This window comes from Lontra canadensis, unplaced genomic scaffold (assembly GCF_010015895.1).
Source record: "Lontra canadensis isolate GAN:19392208 unplaced genomic scaffold, GSC_riverotter_1.0 scaffold34, whole genome shotgun sequence".
NCBI lineage: Eukaryota > Metazoa > Chordata > Mammalia > Carnivora > Mustelidae > Lontra > Lontra canadensis.
This window is the reverse complement of record NW_022631028.1, coordinates 7,921,897-7,937,682: the sequence shown is the minus strand read 5'-3', so window position 1 is coordinate 7,937,682 and position 15,786 is coordinate 7,921,897. Positions and strand designations below refer to the sequence as shown.

General features: G+C 42.6%; 1 protein-coding gene across 15 annotated transcripts in view; it reads left to right on the top strand.

Annotated features, from left to right (window-relative positions):
• FOXP1 (forkhead box P1) overlaps positions 1 to 15,786 on the top strand; it is a 576,422-nt gene that overhangs the window by 535,753 nt on the left and 24,883 nt on the right. For all 15 annotated transcript variants that reach the window (XM_032867389.1, XM_032867390.1, XM_032867391.1 and 12 more), the window contains one exon: positions 12,526 to 12,609. In XM_032867389.1, coding sequence (XP_032723280.1) covers positions 12,526 to 12,609 — 84 coding nt within the window. The remainder of the gene's footprint in view (positions 1 to 12,525; positions 12,610 to 15,786) is intronic.

The window sequence follows — 15,786 nt, the reverse complement described above, 5'->3', positions numbered from 1 at the left end:
GTGTACACACACAGACACGTCCCCACGCACACACTCGACCGTGCTGCCATAAGTTAACATAGAAGCTGCGTGTGGATTTCTTCCTCGTGTTAACTTGTCTCCTTCTCTCTCTGAGAACCAAGAGTTCAGTGCAGACATTTTAAATATGCACTCATATGCACACACATGCAAACATGTATTCAGATACATAATATGCATATATATAGTATGTATACATATGTCTTATATACATATGTGTATATATGTATATGGAGATATAAAATCTTATATTTGGCAGTCCTTGGGGCCATGTTGAATGTGTTTTGTGACTATAGAAGGTAAACTTCTGCCTCTTTTCCTGTGGCTCACAGTTGTGAGGAGGGATGGGGGGCATTCTTTAATGTGGGTTCCACTTCCCGGTGTCACTTGTTGATGAACCTCCATATTTTAACAATTCCATTCTTGGTATAATTAATAGAAAATTAGTTTCTAAAAGTAAAAATTGGGTCAGAAATGGAGATTATTAAAATGTACAATTGCAAAAGCCTGACCCTGCAAAACCCCATTTATGCAACCGAGTTCCAAAATGCTTTTGAGTGCTTGATGACTCACTGTGGCTTCTTCCTCTGGCTGGTTTAGTGTAGGCAAGAGGTTAGCCGACTAGGGGAAATTAAAACAATGTTGTACATTATATTGTTACCAGCCATCGAAAAGCCTATTTTGTATGCAAGACAGCAATGCTGAGATATATGGAGAGCCCTAGGCTAAGTACAGAAGATAATTACATTTGGAATTTTACTGAGTTAAGTCATTTACAGCTTCAAATAGTTGCAGAGAAAAATCAGCCAAAACACACTTAAACTTTTTGTTGTGACTTTTCAGGATAGAAAGGCTTTTTTTTAATTAGTTATCATCTTATAGGACAAATTACATTTTTTTAGTAAGATTGTCTCAAAAGTTATTTTCCTTAGCTAGTTAATATTTTTCCATTCAGACTACAGAGATGAACTTACTAGAACAGTAAGAGATTCATACAGGCAAAGGGCACATCATAAAATCCCCAAATTTTTACGTAAGTCTTTGGAAACATCTTTAAATTTAGCATGTTTCTTCAGAAGGAAAACAGTAGCGTTATTTATCTCCCCCCACCCCCTTCCCTTCCAAAAGTTCACTTCAGACTGATGTGTAGTAAGCCCTTGAAAAACTGGTTTCAACAGAACAAACTTTATGGCTCTTGCTACTTAAAATCTTTATGTGTTGGTGATTATACAGTGATGCAAGTTCTTGCATTTATTTAGTTGATAAAATTAAATTCTCAACATTCAGTTAGAATAAAGTGTTTCACAGTGTCACGGTTTGCCCAAGTAGATGTCCCAGAATCCAGATTTGAGAGTGTGGGGCCACTGTTCATTACTGAGGAACTGATTATTGACTTGACTCATTGTTCCTCACTCTCTGCAAGGGCTGCCCGGAGAAGGAAAGGAGTCAGAGCACCAGTAAGTCAAGTGATTCTCTCTGGCAGATTTAATGTTGTTTTTTGGTGAGTGTGGCCTGGGAGCATTCTTTGAGGAGGATTCTTTGATTATTTGTGGATTTTATTTATTCATGGATTTCCCTTCATCCTTCAGCCCTAAATCAAACTGAAGGCAGGGTTTTCAACTTGTGATAGGGACTAGAGGAGACCATCCGGCCGGAAGTCACTGTGGGCTCGTTACCTGCGGTATTCCTCGTATTGTTTTTGTCTGAGAGTTTGCTTTCACGGAGGAAGGGCCAGGCTCGTTCTGAAGTGTTTGGTGTCTTCAAGGCAGAGGGAGTGGCCAAAGTGATCACACAATGCTTGTCAAGAACTGAGTTGCCAAACTGTAGGTCGGGAGCCCAATCCCGAGACCTAAAAACCTTTTTTCCTTTTGAATTGTGGGGAGGGGGGCGGGGAGGGTTATCAAAAGAAGGATAAAGCATGTGAGATTCAGATGCCAGTGTCCATACCTAAGTCTGTATTGGAACATGGCCACGCCCATTCCTTGACGCTTGGTCTCTGACCATGGCTGCTTCAGCATTACAGTAGAAAAGTCAAGTCTTTGCACCAGAGTCGCTTATGGCCTGCCAAGCTGAAAATATTTACTATCTGGCTGGCTTCTACAGAGGTTTGCCAAACAACCCCTGCTCCAGAGGTTTAAAAAAAAAACCCATTTACATCATTTTATATAATAGCAACTTGTTCTCTTAGGCTCCTGGCTATCTGAAGGTCTGTGAACCCCTTCTTCTCTCATCCTTCTTTGCCTTGGTGTATAAAACCATTCTAGTCACCGCATTGGTCAGGTTTCCCCAACAGCGGTTTCATGTAACAAGTACTTGTCTACCTTGGGGATCATGGAAAAGCAGGCTGATAGTTATTCATTCATTCATTCATTCATCTTACTGATTCATTTAGCACACATCACCCAGAGCCTGTGACAAAGGGTTGCGAGAGTGAGCAAAATGGTTAAGGTTGCCTCCCTGGTTCTTATATTTTAGAGGAAAAACACAGTGTAGGTAAGTAATTTTCTAGTGGCACTGTCCCCTCCTTGGGTAGTGCTAGCTGATACTGATGGGTTCTTGAAAACAGTAGAAACACGCTCAAAAGAGAGTTTCAATGCTAGAGAGGGGCCAAATCTGATTTCACCCATTAGGTATTATTCAAGCAGATGAATTCAGTTGTTGGCAAACCCACACCCTGAGCCAGAGCCGAGAGGTCAGGATTAGATGGAGAGCCTTTGGGCTGTAGATCTGGCACATTGTGGGACAGTCTGGGACAGGGTATATTTAGACCCACCAGCCATCCTACCTGTGGGCTTCCCCTTCCTCTCGTGTCAGCATTTCCATGTTTATCCTGCCACATTTGCCATTTCTTGTACCCATATCTGGAAATGTACTTTTTAATTGACTTAACAAACAGTCGCTGTACCCATAGGACCTGAGGTGTTAGGGAAACCAGGTCCCTGCAGCAGCCAAGAATACTTTGAAGAGGTGTTCTTATGCTTGAACAGCCTTTCTCTTATTTACCCTTGGCATCATCCCCCCATTCCCTCCACAGCACACGGACGAATCACCTCCTCCATGCCTCCATTCGGACACCCGGGGCATGACCAACCCCAAGGCTCCTTCTGTTTGCCCTTCAAGAAGGCATTCCCCAGAACAGGAATTACCTGAACCTCCCAAGTATATTACAGAATTCCTATTCATTAACTTGAATCGGAAAAACATTTGCACAACCTAGCACTACAGAAAAGAGCCGTCAAAGTGGGCACCGTTCCCCAAGGCTGCCCCCTGTATTGTTGGAGGAGCAGTCTTCCCCACCCCGCAGACTCAACAGGCCTTTCTCTGCACAACAGTACTTTGGCCTCTGCTGTTTACGTCTGGAAGCAAAGTCACACTAGTGCCCCTTGTAGAAAAATAATCCCAATAAGCTCCAGTTGGATCTTAACATCATAGATCAATGGAGGTTCATTATGTCTACCCTAGAACATCATTGCAAAACGGTTCTATGGGAGAATTCTGCAAGGCTTCATCAGCCAGCATTAGGAAGGAAAGCCACTTGAGGGTGGCATTTCTAGCCCCCCCGGATCTACATCCCAGAAACCCTCCCTCTGACCCAAAACAGAAGACCTTGTGTTTCTTACCTCTAATGAACCCCTCCTAAAGAATTAGGTGAAAATAATTTTAATAACCATTGTTGTCCTCAGGGGATCCTGGCTTGAGAAATTTCCTTTCTTGGTGCTACCTATGCAATGCTATACTTGAATCACATGAAAAGCCTCCACGGTTCCAGTGTTGTGAGATAAGGCAGCCAGCCAGAAATCAAGATGTTGGGCTACGGAGTCTGACTTAGGCCTATACTGTCAGCATTGAGCGTGAAATGCATTCGTATTGTTGATTTTGTGGGAAGCTACCACGATATATAATGCATGTTTTCCTAGCAGTGGACTCATTATGTGGAGCTTATTAACAGAATGCTTAATTCACTTCTTGTGTTGCTCCCTGTTACTGGTCTCAGAGGGAAGAGGGGCCAAGAAGACATCCTAGTGGGCATTCTGAACCTTCCAGAATATTTCTAACCACATTTCACTGTTGCGAAGACAGTTGTAATCTTTGACATTTTAGCAGTGGATTCGATGGTGATTAACCCCATCTACTACCTGGAAGCCCACCCTTGTAGAGAATTTGTTTGCATGCTTGAACATAATACGCACCTAACCTCAAGATAGATGGACGCCATAGTAATCCTTTGGGCAAAGGACATGGCTTTTTGAGGTGAGGGCATGTATTTTAAGATTTTATCTCTTAGATGCTTTCTTTTGACAGATTCTTCTGGATGCTGGGCAGACAAGAGGATAGGTTAGAACTGGAGGGGCGTGATGTTCCCACAACCAACATGCATGGTCTTACATAGGTCATGAAATGTGCGCACATGCATGTACACACACACACACACACACACACACACGAGACAGAGGAGCTGCAGACACAAGATGTGGAAATAGGTAGATTAAGAATAGCCCACCCATATACCATGGGCAGGCTAGTAAGGAAGCACCTGAAGCTTCTTTCACACTAGAGCACCAGCCAGGGTGCCCAGAGGATTTACATTCATATGGGCCTACTTACCTGGGCTCCTTAGGTGGGAAGTGCTCATGGACTGCCTCCGCCGGTAAGCTGTGAGTGAGGCGGCCTTCCAGCTATCTTCGTGGCTAGGCTGGAATCCCATCTTGGGAAAAGGGAAAAGCATCCAACTGAACAAACAGGAAAAAGTCTTCAGACAGATTTCCCTATCTCAAAAAGCCAAGACATTCATGGCATAGATCAGTTTTTCTGGCCACGTATATTGGTTTTAGCGATCACGTGACCTTGCCCAGTTATCAGTGCATGTGTATGAACCCCTGGGGTATGAAGATGGGTTTCGAAGGAAAGAAGGAAGCCTTGGGAGAGCCATTGTTTCCTCATGTCCACGGCTCTGCATGTCAGGAGCCAGGGCCCAGGGCAGGATTCCTACAATCCCTCAGCCTCTAAACCCCTTAAAGTGAACACTGGAAGCAACCAAGAGGAGAATGAGCCCACCAAACCAACGGGGATGCTCTGGCTGACCTAAGCAGGAGGGTGGGAGTGGAGGGGTGGGACCTTTTGTCTTCAATAATTTGATTCCATTCGGTTACCATTTATCCTGTTGTATTCCGAGCACTGGATAGCGATAAGCAAGACAGCCTCTTCCTTCCCATGTGTGCAGCCTAGCAGGGAGGGAAGACTAGCCCGCCTCTCCACACCAGACAGGGTTCATAAGAGGAAGCAAAGGAGGCATGGCAGGGTGGACTCGGCAAGGGGCAGGGGCAAGTACATTCCAGGCCAGGAGAGCCCTGTAAACATTGGCCTTGATCGTAGTGTGAGGGAGGATAGAAGAATGGATGTTCTTTCTTCAGTCCATCTCTCTGTTCCTCAAGAAGCAGGGAGACCAGACTTCACAGTTGGCCTTCCTGGGACTTGGGATTTCCAGTTTCAAAACTGGGAAAGTACCTGGCAAAATAGAATGAGTTGTTCAGCGAATGATCACTTTGAATCCAGTGGCTTTGGAAGAGAGCGGTTTAACGCCCCCTGTTCTGTTTATAATTTATAAAGGGCCTGGGAGGCCATTGAAAGGGTATTTAGTGAGTTCCTACGGTATGCCAAGGCAGTGTGCTCGGTGCTTCCTACCCCGGTTTCACAGAATCCTCACAACCTTTCCGTGAGTAGATGCTTCCTGAATTTCTCAATCGTTAAGAGTCATTTTTTTAACAGAAAATAAAACACTTGGAAATCAGACATCTAATGAGCATGTGCCTTTCTTCTTCTGTGAAAAGGTTTTCCTAAGTCACTGAGGATGATTTACTGGCCCTTAGAGTGAAAGAAAGAATTCTCTGTGTCTCTCCTCTTCCAGATGAGGAAACTGGAGTGTAGAATTCAGTTGTTCAAAGCCGATGGAGATACTGGGCAACGCTCAGGCATCTAGCCCAGCCCGTGTAGCATGTGCCTCCTTTGGTGACGCTGCTGCCTTGCAGTTTTCACGCAGGGTCGTCCTGGTTCGCTGAGGGTCTGCGTCTGACACGCAGGCGTTGCGCACCACTGGTTACAGCCAGACTGGGGAAGCCAAGGCTTTCTCTGCCTCTTAGAGCTCCCTCCTCAGCAACCCACAGCAGCCAGGCGGGGCTGGAACTCGGTGACACAGGAATCCCTTGGAAGTTTTCTAAATCACCCACAGCAGGAACTGTAAGCTCCAAGAAAACATCAGCAGGGCGAAAAGTGCACAAGTTTCAATAGCAGAGAGAGACATTAAGCCTAACACAGATCAATTACTGTGGGAACTTCACGTGTGATTACTCTGCCATTAGCGCTGCTGTTGGTAATCACACCAGCTTCCTGGACTTCTGCAAATAGATTCTCTGTAACATGTCCCACTTTGGGCCTAACCCCAGCCAAAGGCGACACTCGGGACAGTTCTTCCCAGCAGTGGTCCGCCCCCGGAGCCTCCCGACTCTCCCTGAGTCAGCTCAGAGCACGTGGGGAAGACGGCCTGATGGCATCATCGCTGCCTAGTGTCACTGCTTTGTGACTAGAGCCAAGAAAAAGAAGAGGGGGTCTCTGGGTTTCTCACTTCCACGTCCCTCTTTGAAAACCAAGACACTTATTTTTCATAATTTAAAATCCTGCTTAACTCTGGGAGCATTAGAATTCCTAGACTATGACTGAGTATTAGTGTGCGTCTGCTTTAAATGTCAAGAGAGTCTTTAATAATAACACGTAAGGAATGTTAAGACGGTGACAGAATACAATAAAAGTAGCGAAATTCTTCCATTGGGGTGAAATGAGCCATAGGTTGCCTACCACCTGAGAGCCACAGTTGTGTTAAAGAAATCATTTAGAAGTTTCCACTGGCACTGAGCTTGGAAGGCTTGTGAATGACCAGAGTTTGATAAGTGGGTCAAAAAGAACCCTTTGGTAAATACTCAGTTAGGTAGAAGAATTTCATCACCCCTCCTTCCAAATCGCAGTTTGTTTTTTTTCTTGTTTTTCTTTGGATCATATGTACTTTAGAGACCCGTGAAACGGGTCTGCATCTACCTCGATCAGTTGCGTTTGGGTCCTCAGACCGTATATAAAACGAGACAGCTGCTGTGAAGACTTACTCAGTCATGGCAGAGTCTTGATTCCCAAAACCAACGCATTAAACCTAGACACGTGGGATCCTTATTAAAATGTTTACTCCCACATCCCCTCACTTGGCACGTTGGGCTTATTAGTGAGCTTAGGTGATACCCCAGTCAATTAAATTGGGGACTGTCATTGTCTGGGAATACTCCCAGCTTGCCTGCCCCTCCATGGGGGACCTGCTGAAGCTCTGTATGTCCCCCCTGCCATGGAGGCTGTGCCTCGGTGGTTCAGCGTAGGGGGCGGTGGGAAGAGTGGCAAACATGTGTTTTCAGTTCGCGTCCCAGGTGCCTCTTACAGTCACACCAGAGGGGGAAAGTCTGACCAGGCGTCCCGCAACTAGAATTCTAGTCTTACTTCTGCCCCTTCCCAGCTCCGCGATCTTAGGTGAGTTCACCCTTGCAGCCTCAGTTTCCCCGACTGTGAAACACAAGAGTAGAAAGAGAGGATTTGAAGTAGCCACAACAGTCTTTGCCTCTGTGCAATCAAATGAGTCACTTGGTCCGTTCTTCTCATCCGTCCTCAGGATTTCAAACATTTTTGCGCATCCAGAATCCTTCATTTATTTCAGATTCTGTTTCTCACAAGTGAGAACCGCCAAATTGGGCTTAAAATGATTAGTCCTCCACACAACATATAAAGTGATTATGTTAAATGAACCTAAAACCGTGTTCCCTTTTCTCTGCTAAAAGAATGAGTTTAATCTCCTCAGTTTTTATCTTTGAAAATATTGAATGGAGCTCCTTGCCGTTGGCGGTTATCAGTGTGTCCGGAGCAATACACCAGATACACGCGTTCCCGCCTTTCACACCCCAGACGGGCTAAAACCTAATTTGAGGCCATGGTTAATAGAAGAGGGGATGACCTATATCAGCCAAGGGGAGAAAAACCATTTGCCTAGGATGAGGGAAAAGAGACCACGAGAACCAAGGAAATCAATCCATAAGCAATGGGCTTCATCTCTCCTACGATTTTTGTTCCATTCTTCAAAAAACCTCAAAATTCTCTCCCCAGCGAGGCCCACTGCACACTCCACTGAAGTCCTGTCCCAGGGACCCGGGTTCCAAGCACATACGCAACCAGCTGAAGTCCAAGTAGACTAGACTGATGTAACTTTCCTTTAAAGAAAGTTAGACATTTCTGAGCATCTGTGAAGCACCAGGCTCTATGCTAAGCTTGTTATGTGAAGAACTTATCTAATCCTCAAAACAACTCTTCAGCGTTCAGAGATTATTATTCCATATTTAGAAGAAGAAACTAAATACTTGAAAAGGTTACATAATGTGCTCAGAGTTGCAGAGCCAGAATTTGAATGTAGCATAGTGTGATTTCAGGGCCTCCGACCTTCATCCGTTTTCACTCTGCTGTCTCCCTCCAGAGTTGGAGAACAACCTGCTAATAAACAAATATTGTATGAGCAGGTCCCCTCAGTGTGGGGCCCGTCGGCATTCCTTTCATACCAGATACCCCTCCCGTATCCACCAGGAAAGCTTTTAGTAATTTCTGATAGCACAACATAAAAAATTGTTTTAATTTGACAACGCAAATTTTTAGTTGACCTTTGGAGTACATTTCTCATCCTTTGCTTTGCTTTGCATGCAATTCGGTTTAGGACGGAATGCTGGAATATATACCTGCTAATACTAAATGTTTGTATTGTCCTATTAAAATAATGAAAGGATGCCATGAAAAGGGATAAGGATGCTTAACTCATGGAATGATGGCAGAAAAAGTAATAATGAGTCCAAAAGCTTTTTGAAGGGCCACTGAATATTAAAAATGCAAGACAGCCCCAGTAGAGAGGGCATGTGGCTTCAGTATGTATAAAAGATTAGCCTTTTTGCCTAAAACAAGAAAAAGTGAATTTGACAGGTGAGGTGTTTTTTTTTTTTTAATTGTTAAAAGGGTTTGTGTTAGAGTTAGAGCTGTAACTGATGTTAAAAATCCAGAACCCATCCAAGAATATATTACACGCTAGTTAGCACTGATCAAACAAAAACAGAAACTTGGAATTTTGCCTTTTTTTCTGTAACCTTGCCCATCTTTTATAACAGAGCTAGGCTGGTAGAATTAAGTGTGAGGTAAAATAAGGAACCTGGGTCATTCTCAAAGTGGACAGTGAATTTTACATTAATAGTCTCATGGAGAAGTGAGAAAATGTCTCCATGGCAGTGACCTCCAGAGTTTATGGATGTGTCTTTGTGTACAAACTCTATGTATGTGTTTGTGACATTGTGCTATTACGTTTGACCAGTAAAATGTCAGCATCGTAGACATCTGGATGGAACATAGGGGTGATGATTCCTTCTGATGCTGGGAATTTGGATTTCCTTCTCCTTGGTCTTGGTTAATTGCTACATCAACAGTGTTTACCCCCAAATTAAGTCACAATTAATATTCATCAGACTCTTAAGTAAATATCACCTCTCACCCTTTAATCTGTAATATTCAGTACAGCAAACTACTTGTTTTTTAAAAAGAATAATAGATATGCCTTCGTTCCTTCTGCCTCATGATAACTTTCAAGACAAAGCATTTTTTAGAATTCTAAGAATATTTTGGTTCTAACATCTAAAAACTTAAAACACAGTAAAAAAAAAAAAAAAAAAAAACCCAAAACCCCAAACCGAGTAACTACAGAAATACAAATAGCCATAGAAGAATGCCACTGTGAACATTTTAATTGTTTTCACTGAGCCACTTTGGAAAACTAAATTCCTTTGGCATTATGTGTTCAGAGCGTCTTTGAGTTTGGCCGTTCAATAACTTACTAAAGCACAGAAGATGAATAACGTAAAGTGGCTCCTAATATGGTATCATTTTCATTTCCTGTTTGTTGAAAGATAAATGCTAACACTGTAAGGCTTTTTTTCTTCTTCTTAATTTATTCCTCCCTGCACCACAAGGGAATAAAAAGGAAAAAAAAAAATCAAATGTGATACGGCTTGAGACTGAGTCATCCAGCCAGGATAAGCCAAAAGCCTTTTTCTCCCTTGCTTTCGTACCTTTTCCCTTTCCTCTGCCTTTCCCCAAATGCTGAAACACCCCTTTTCCCTTAGAAAACACCTTTATTTTAAAATGTCCTGTTTGACTTTTACTTTGGAATAATTCAGCCTAGGAAAAATTCATATTTCTTTTTTCTTTTTTTAATTTTTTTTTTAAAGATTTTATTTTTGGGGCACCTGGATGGCTCAGTCAGTTGAGCCTCTAACCTCGATTTTGGCTCAGGTCATGATCTCAGGGTCATGGGATGGAGCCTTGAGTCAGTGAGTGTGGAGTCTGCTTGAGATTCTCTCCTCCCTTCCTCTCTGCCCCTCCCCCTGTTTACGCACTCTCCCTCTCTAAAATAAATAAATAAACAAAGAAATAAATAAAATCTTTTTTTTTTTTAAGAAGAAGATTCTGTTTAAGCAATCTGTACACCCCACATGGGGCTCGAATTCACAAACCCTGAACTCTTCACACGCTCTATGAACTGAGTCAGCCAAGTGCCCCCAAAACTTGATATATCAAAGAGTTAAGGTTGATTATATGACATAGAAGAAATGAGTCCTTCCTGAGTTCAAAGGCATTATTTTGGACAAATGGTCTATAAAAGCGCTACTCTAAAAAAAAAAAAAGTGCTACTCTAAGACTCTGTCTCTCGCTTTTCTCGCTTGCTCTCTCTGACACTCACTCATTCATTAATCTCTTCCATATTTTCCCAAATTGCACAGCTCTTCTTCTAACTATACCTTTATTTTTTAGAGATCTACTTCCCACTTACCTTACAGAGGTAATTATTATCATGTCTGGTATTTTCGCTGTAAGCGTCTTTGCTCTAGACCTCTCTGCCGCAGTCATTTACACCACAGAACTAATTGTCCTTAGGCAATTTTGCCCTAAGAAATTAAAAATAAATAATAACTGGTTGACATTTTGGTTTGACAATTTGGTTTCATTTCTTCATTGACAAAGTACTTCCATGTTTGTATTATATAAATCGTAGCCCTCATAATGGTGTACATGGTGGCCCAGATTTTCCAATCCACATGTCCTGTAGAACTTTGGAATGTCTCTCCCTGGGCGTGAGACCATATGTCAAGAACAAGCAATCGTGTAGAAGGCCTTTACGGCGCCATACAGAGCTCAGTTACAAACATGTATTCTGGTATTTGGAAACGGGTATCTCTCCGTAATGACAGAAGGAATTGTATCGGTAAAGGAAAAAGTGCGGGGCTGAATGGGAATGAATGAGAACAATCAGAAAATGTATGATTCTGTGAATAATTGGAAGATAAGTGAAGTGCTTCGATACAATCCACAAAATAAAACCCGTTACTTGTGCTGTATTGCCATCCGTATGCACCGTATACTTTGGAATGGATTCAAATGTTTTATATGGAGAAGCCGTTTCATTTTGTCATTCATTTTTTCTGTTTCATTTTGTCTTTTTTCGGGAACATCCCGCTCTCATTTGTCATGATCCTATCTTTTATGGTGAAATTGTCCTACGGCCAATTAGTTGTGTGGCAAAGATGCTTATAGCGAAACCACCTATAATCAATTATTCTGCATCCCCTGTGCCGAGCTGCCCTTGAATTATCGAAGATATCATCACGATAAACAGTTCAGGGCAAGCAAAAAAGAAGGAGCATCTAGTAGTATTTCGAGTGCAATGACGTACATCGGGTTAGAAACTTGTGTTTCTCCAGAAGGTAATTTTTTGTGCAATGAGATGACTTCCAATTTTTGTTAAGATGAGACTGACACATAACAGGCACTCACATGCTGAATACATGAATGATGAGGCTTAATTCTACATTCGCTCAGACATGAGACCTGGTCAGCCCTTGTCCTTGTGCCTGCCCTGCCAGTATTGTTCAGCCGCACTGTGCTTAGCTACGCCTACCTGTTAAGAAGGATGAAGTTAATTCTGCACAAATGCATCCGTGCATCTAAGAGCTTTTCCCCAACCACAAAAGATGAATTTTACGAGGGTCAGCCACCTCACTCGTTTTCCTTTGGCTCGTTCGTGAATAAGATTAGTTAATAGGCATGATTCACGTTTCTGTCTTTTAGCTGTCTGTGTTCTATGGGACTCCTTGGTGCCAGCAGGCCTAGAACTTCCCAGTTAAAAGCTCATGCGTCTTGTGTTGAGAAATCTCACACCGACACCTCCAGTTGCCTCGAGTTTGGCAATGGTTGTGTACATTTCAAAACGATGAAGCAATGAGAAAGATTTTGTCATGTGCCGTGGTGCTATAGTTTAATTTGGAATATGTATCCTTTCGGATGTTAAAATAGTAATGCATCTGTATTCAAAGAAATAACAGAGCATTTCCTTCCCACCAGCTTGCAAAAGACAAGGAGCGTCTGCAAGCCATGATGACCCATCTGCACGTGAAGTCTACGGAACCCAAAGCCGCCCCTCAACCCGTAAGTACCGAGCTCTCCGCCAAGGGCAGAAACCCCACAGTATCCCTTCGCTGTTTCCCACCCCAAGCAACGGAGGCCTGACAGTGTACTCTGGCAGCTGTTCAAATTGAAGGACTTAAGTTCAGTTGACTGTTTCTGGGTACCTTGGAGGAAGAGGGCAGAGCGCGGGGTGTTTAAGAATATCGAGGATGATTCAGATCCTTGGCCATGGGGCCCAGCAACTAGCTCTTCGGAACAGATGACTGGTGCTCTAGCAGGGTAGGACAGTATAGGACGACTGGTCACTGGGAGGGCGTGGAAGCCTTTCTACACCATGGGAATGCAGAACGAAGACCGGCAGAACGAAGACCGGCATTTCAGCCTGGGTTAGCTGAGGCACAGCAGGTATGAGAAAGGGAGTGAGGGCTAGTCCAGTGTAAGTGTAACAGAGGAAAGAAACAAAACACACTCTCGGAATAACTGGAGGCTAAAATTATGGAGGGCATCCAATGGTTGCTAGAGAATTAAAAGTGAATAGTACTCTTTTGCAGTTAGGAGACCAAACATGGTACGCTGCAATTACATTGAACTTTTAGGAATCGCCTGCTTCTTGCCTTGTTCCCTTTTCCTTAACCTTGAAGAGTGCCATCCAAGCACAGACCGTTAATATCGAAGCAGAAGGATGGTTTCTAAACCCCAAATCCTGTCTTGGGCCTCATTCCTTGCTATAAATTGATCGCTTTAACAGTTGTATTTCTCATATACTTATATTTCTAAAAATCTCTTAGTAGCTTCCCCTGATTATTCAATGTGGAGAGAGTGCTGTGCTTCTTGATTTTTAAGATTTGTAAAATTTAAAGGTACACTGCCTTTATTTGATTTTGCTTGGAGTCACTGTGTGAAAATTAATTGAGCGTTGACGATCTATAGTTAGTACCAGCAATTTTAATCAATACGCAATGATGCGGCGTAATGGCAAAGTATTGGTTTATCTGTTTTGACTGATTTTTTTCTATAAATAAAGCAAACATACACCCATATATGTATGATTTATGGTGATAGAAATAAAACGGAGTCAGACTATTAACCCAGCAAATATGGTAGCCTGCCAAGATGCAGTTGGCAGACAAAATTAATGTCTGAAACAGAACACATTACTGAGATATAGGACATAAAATCATTAAACACTTTGTGCATCCATTTCTACTAGGAAAGAGCCCCTGGTTTCCATGTGTTTTGCAGCAAGTGGCTCCAGGACTGAATGTGTAGGCTACCAAAAAGAAGGGGAAACAGAAACCAAGGCCATTCCGTGTTGTGGGTTCGGTAGTCAGCTCTGCTGTCTGTGCTGCCCTCATCAGCCCCTCCTTTTAAGGAGGGTCCTTGGGACAAATGGGAGCCCAGTTAAGGCAAGTTGGTAAGATCCGGAAATGACTTGATGGAGTTCTTCAGTGGGCACAGCCGGTTGCGAAGGGCATCGATTGCCTTCTGAACTCTCTTCATGTTGCTTTTGTTGGAGATCTCCCCGACCCCAGGATGAAGGTTTGAGTCTTTAAACCTGTAATAACGGGGAGAGTGAGATTATCTCCTCCTTCCTCCATGGATTAAAAGCAGTGACAGAACAATGTTTAGACTCCAGACATTAGGATGGACTCAGGTTGTATGATGGGGCTCCTTGGATAGAAGGAGGAGAGATAAAAGTGGGGAAAGAGTTGTGAAACCCCAAGGGGCACTCAGTGAGTGCTGGGGCCGGGTGTTGGTGGAGAGCGCCGTGCAGGTAAGCCTGCATAGGCCAGGAAAGGAAAGGACTGTTGGGAATCTCCATGAGGACCAGTGGGAAGGGACCAGTAAACAGGGAAAAGCAGTCCCAGGGGAAATGCACAGGGAAGGAAGGTTTGTCTTGATTAGTATTTAAAAAAAAAATGTTTTACATTCTAGAAAATTATAACTTTGAAGGGGACCTCCTACTAAATTTATTTTTAACTGTTCTATTGAAAATTCTCTACCACTAGTCAACATTATCTCTTAGTAGCTCAGCACAGTATTTCTTTATTAAAAGAAATAGGCACGAATATTTTTGACTGAAAAATTAATAGCTTTTGAATTCATACACAGCAGGTTTTCTTTTGCAAAGAAGTCCAATATCGCTGCACAGCACTTCTATAACCATTTATTTAGTGTCCAAGTCAAACCTTTGACAGTTAGAGCAGCGCTACAAGCCAATATAAAGGACTCCAAGATGTAAACCAACAATAGGCCGTCTGTGTGAGGTTTGCCATTGTCAAATACATAGATTGTTTGGATTAGTTTATGTAAATGTACTGTTGTATTACCCTTTGGGAAAAAAAAGATCACATTTGTGTATGAAAAGTGGTTCCCTTCACAGGCAGCATTATAAATTCCTTATCCTTTAACTTACATGTAAGAAGTAAAAATTGGTGCCTGACAAGCAGATATTGCGTGACACTCTGTTGCCAGAGTGAACCTGCCTTCTTTTCATTTATTGGAAAATAGAAAATTTTATTATAGATACCATCTTATAAATCAGGAATTATTAAAATACGTGTAGGTGAGGCATTGGGAAATTAATTATAAAAGGTAGACGTGTAGTGTCTTGCATAAATTTTTACTTTCCTTCCCCAAAAAGGGGGAAAATAAAACAGCACACACATTGAGCAGACCCATGAGTCTTTCAACTTTAGGGATACAGAGCTATCTGATGATCATTTCTAAGGTGCCAACGATTCCTTTTTTGCCTGGAATTAATTTATTCCACCTTAAATAATGGAATGCACAGTATGTCCTTTTAGAATCTTTGATTTGAAATAAGCAGTCACCAGAATTCAAATCTAACCATAGATGGGGACTTTCATGTTACAGCCTTGCCAGTAAGTTGATGATGTTTTTTTTCTTTTTTCCATTTCTGTTTAAAAGGAACTTTATGTTTATTTTAAAATTCTTAGTCACTAAGTGATAGAATGCTTTGCTGTAAACGTTGCTTTTCACTAAATGCCATTTGGGTGGTAAGTGTCATTTGTTGTATCCAGTCATCTAACCAGTCCCTCTTTGATTGCATCAGAGAAACTGCCAAAACCTTCTTGGACTGTCCTTACATCAGCTCATAGATGCATTCCCTGGACCCTGTTGTGGAACTCGTCTTCCCATGTGGGTCTTTGGGGGATACGCTCACATCAGGACAGT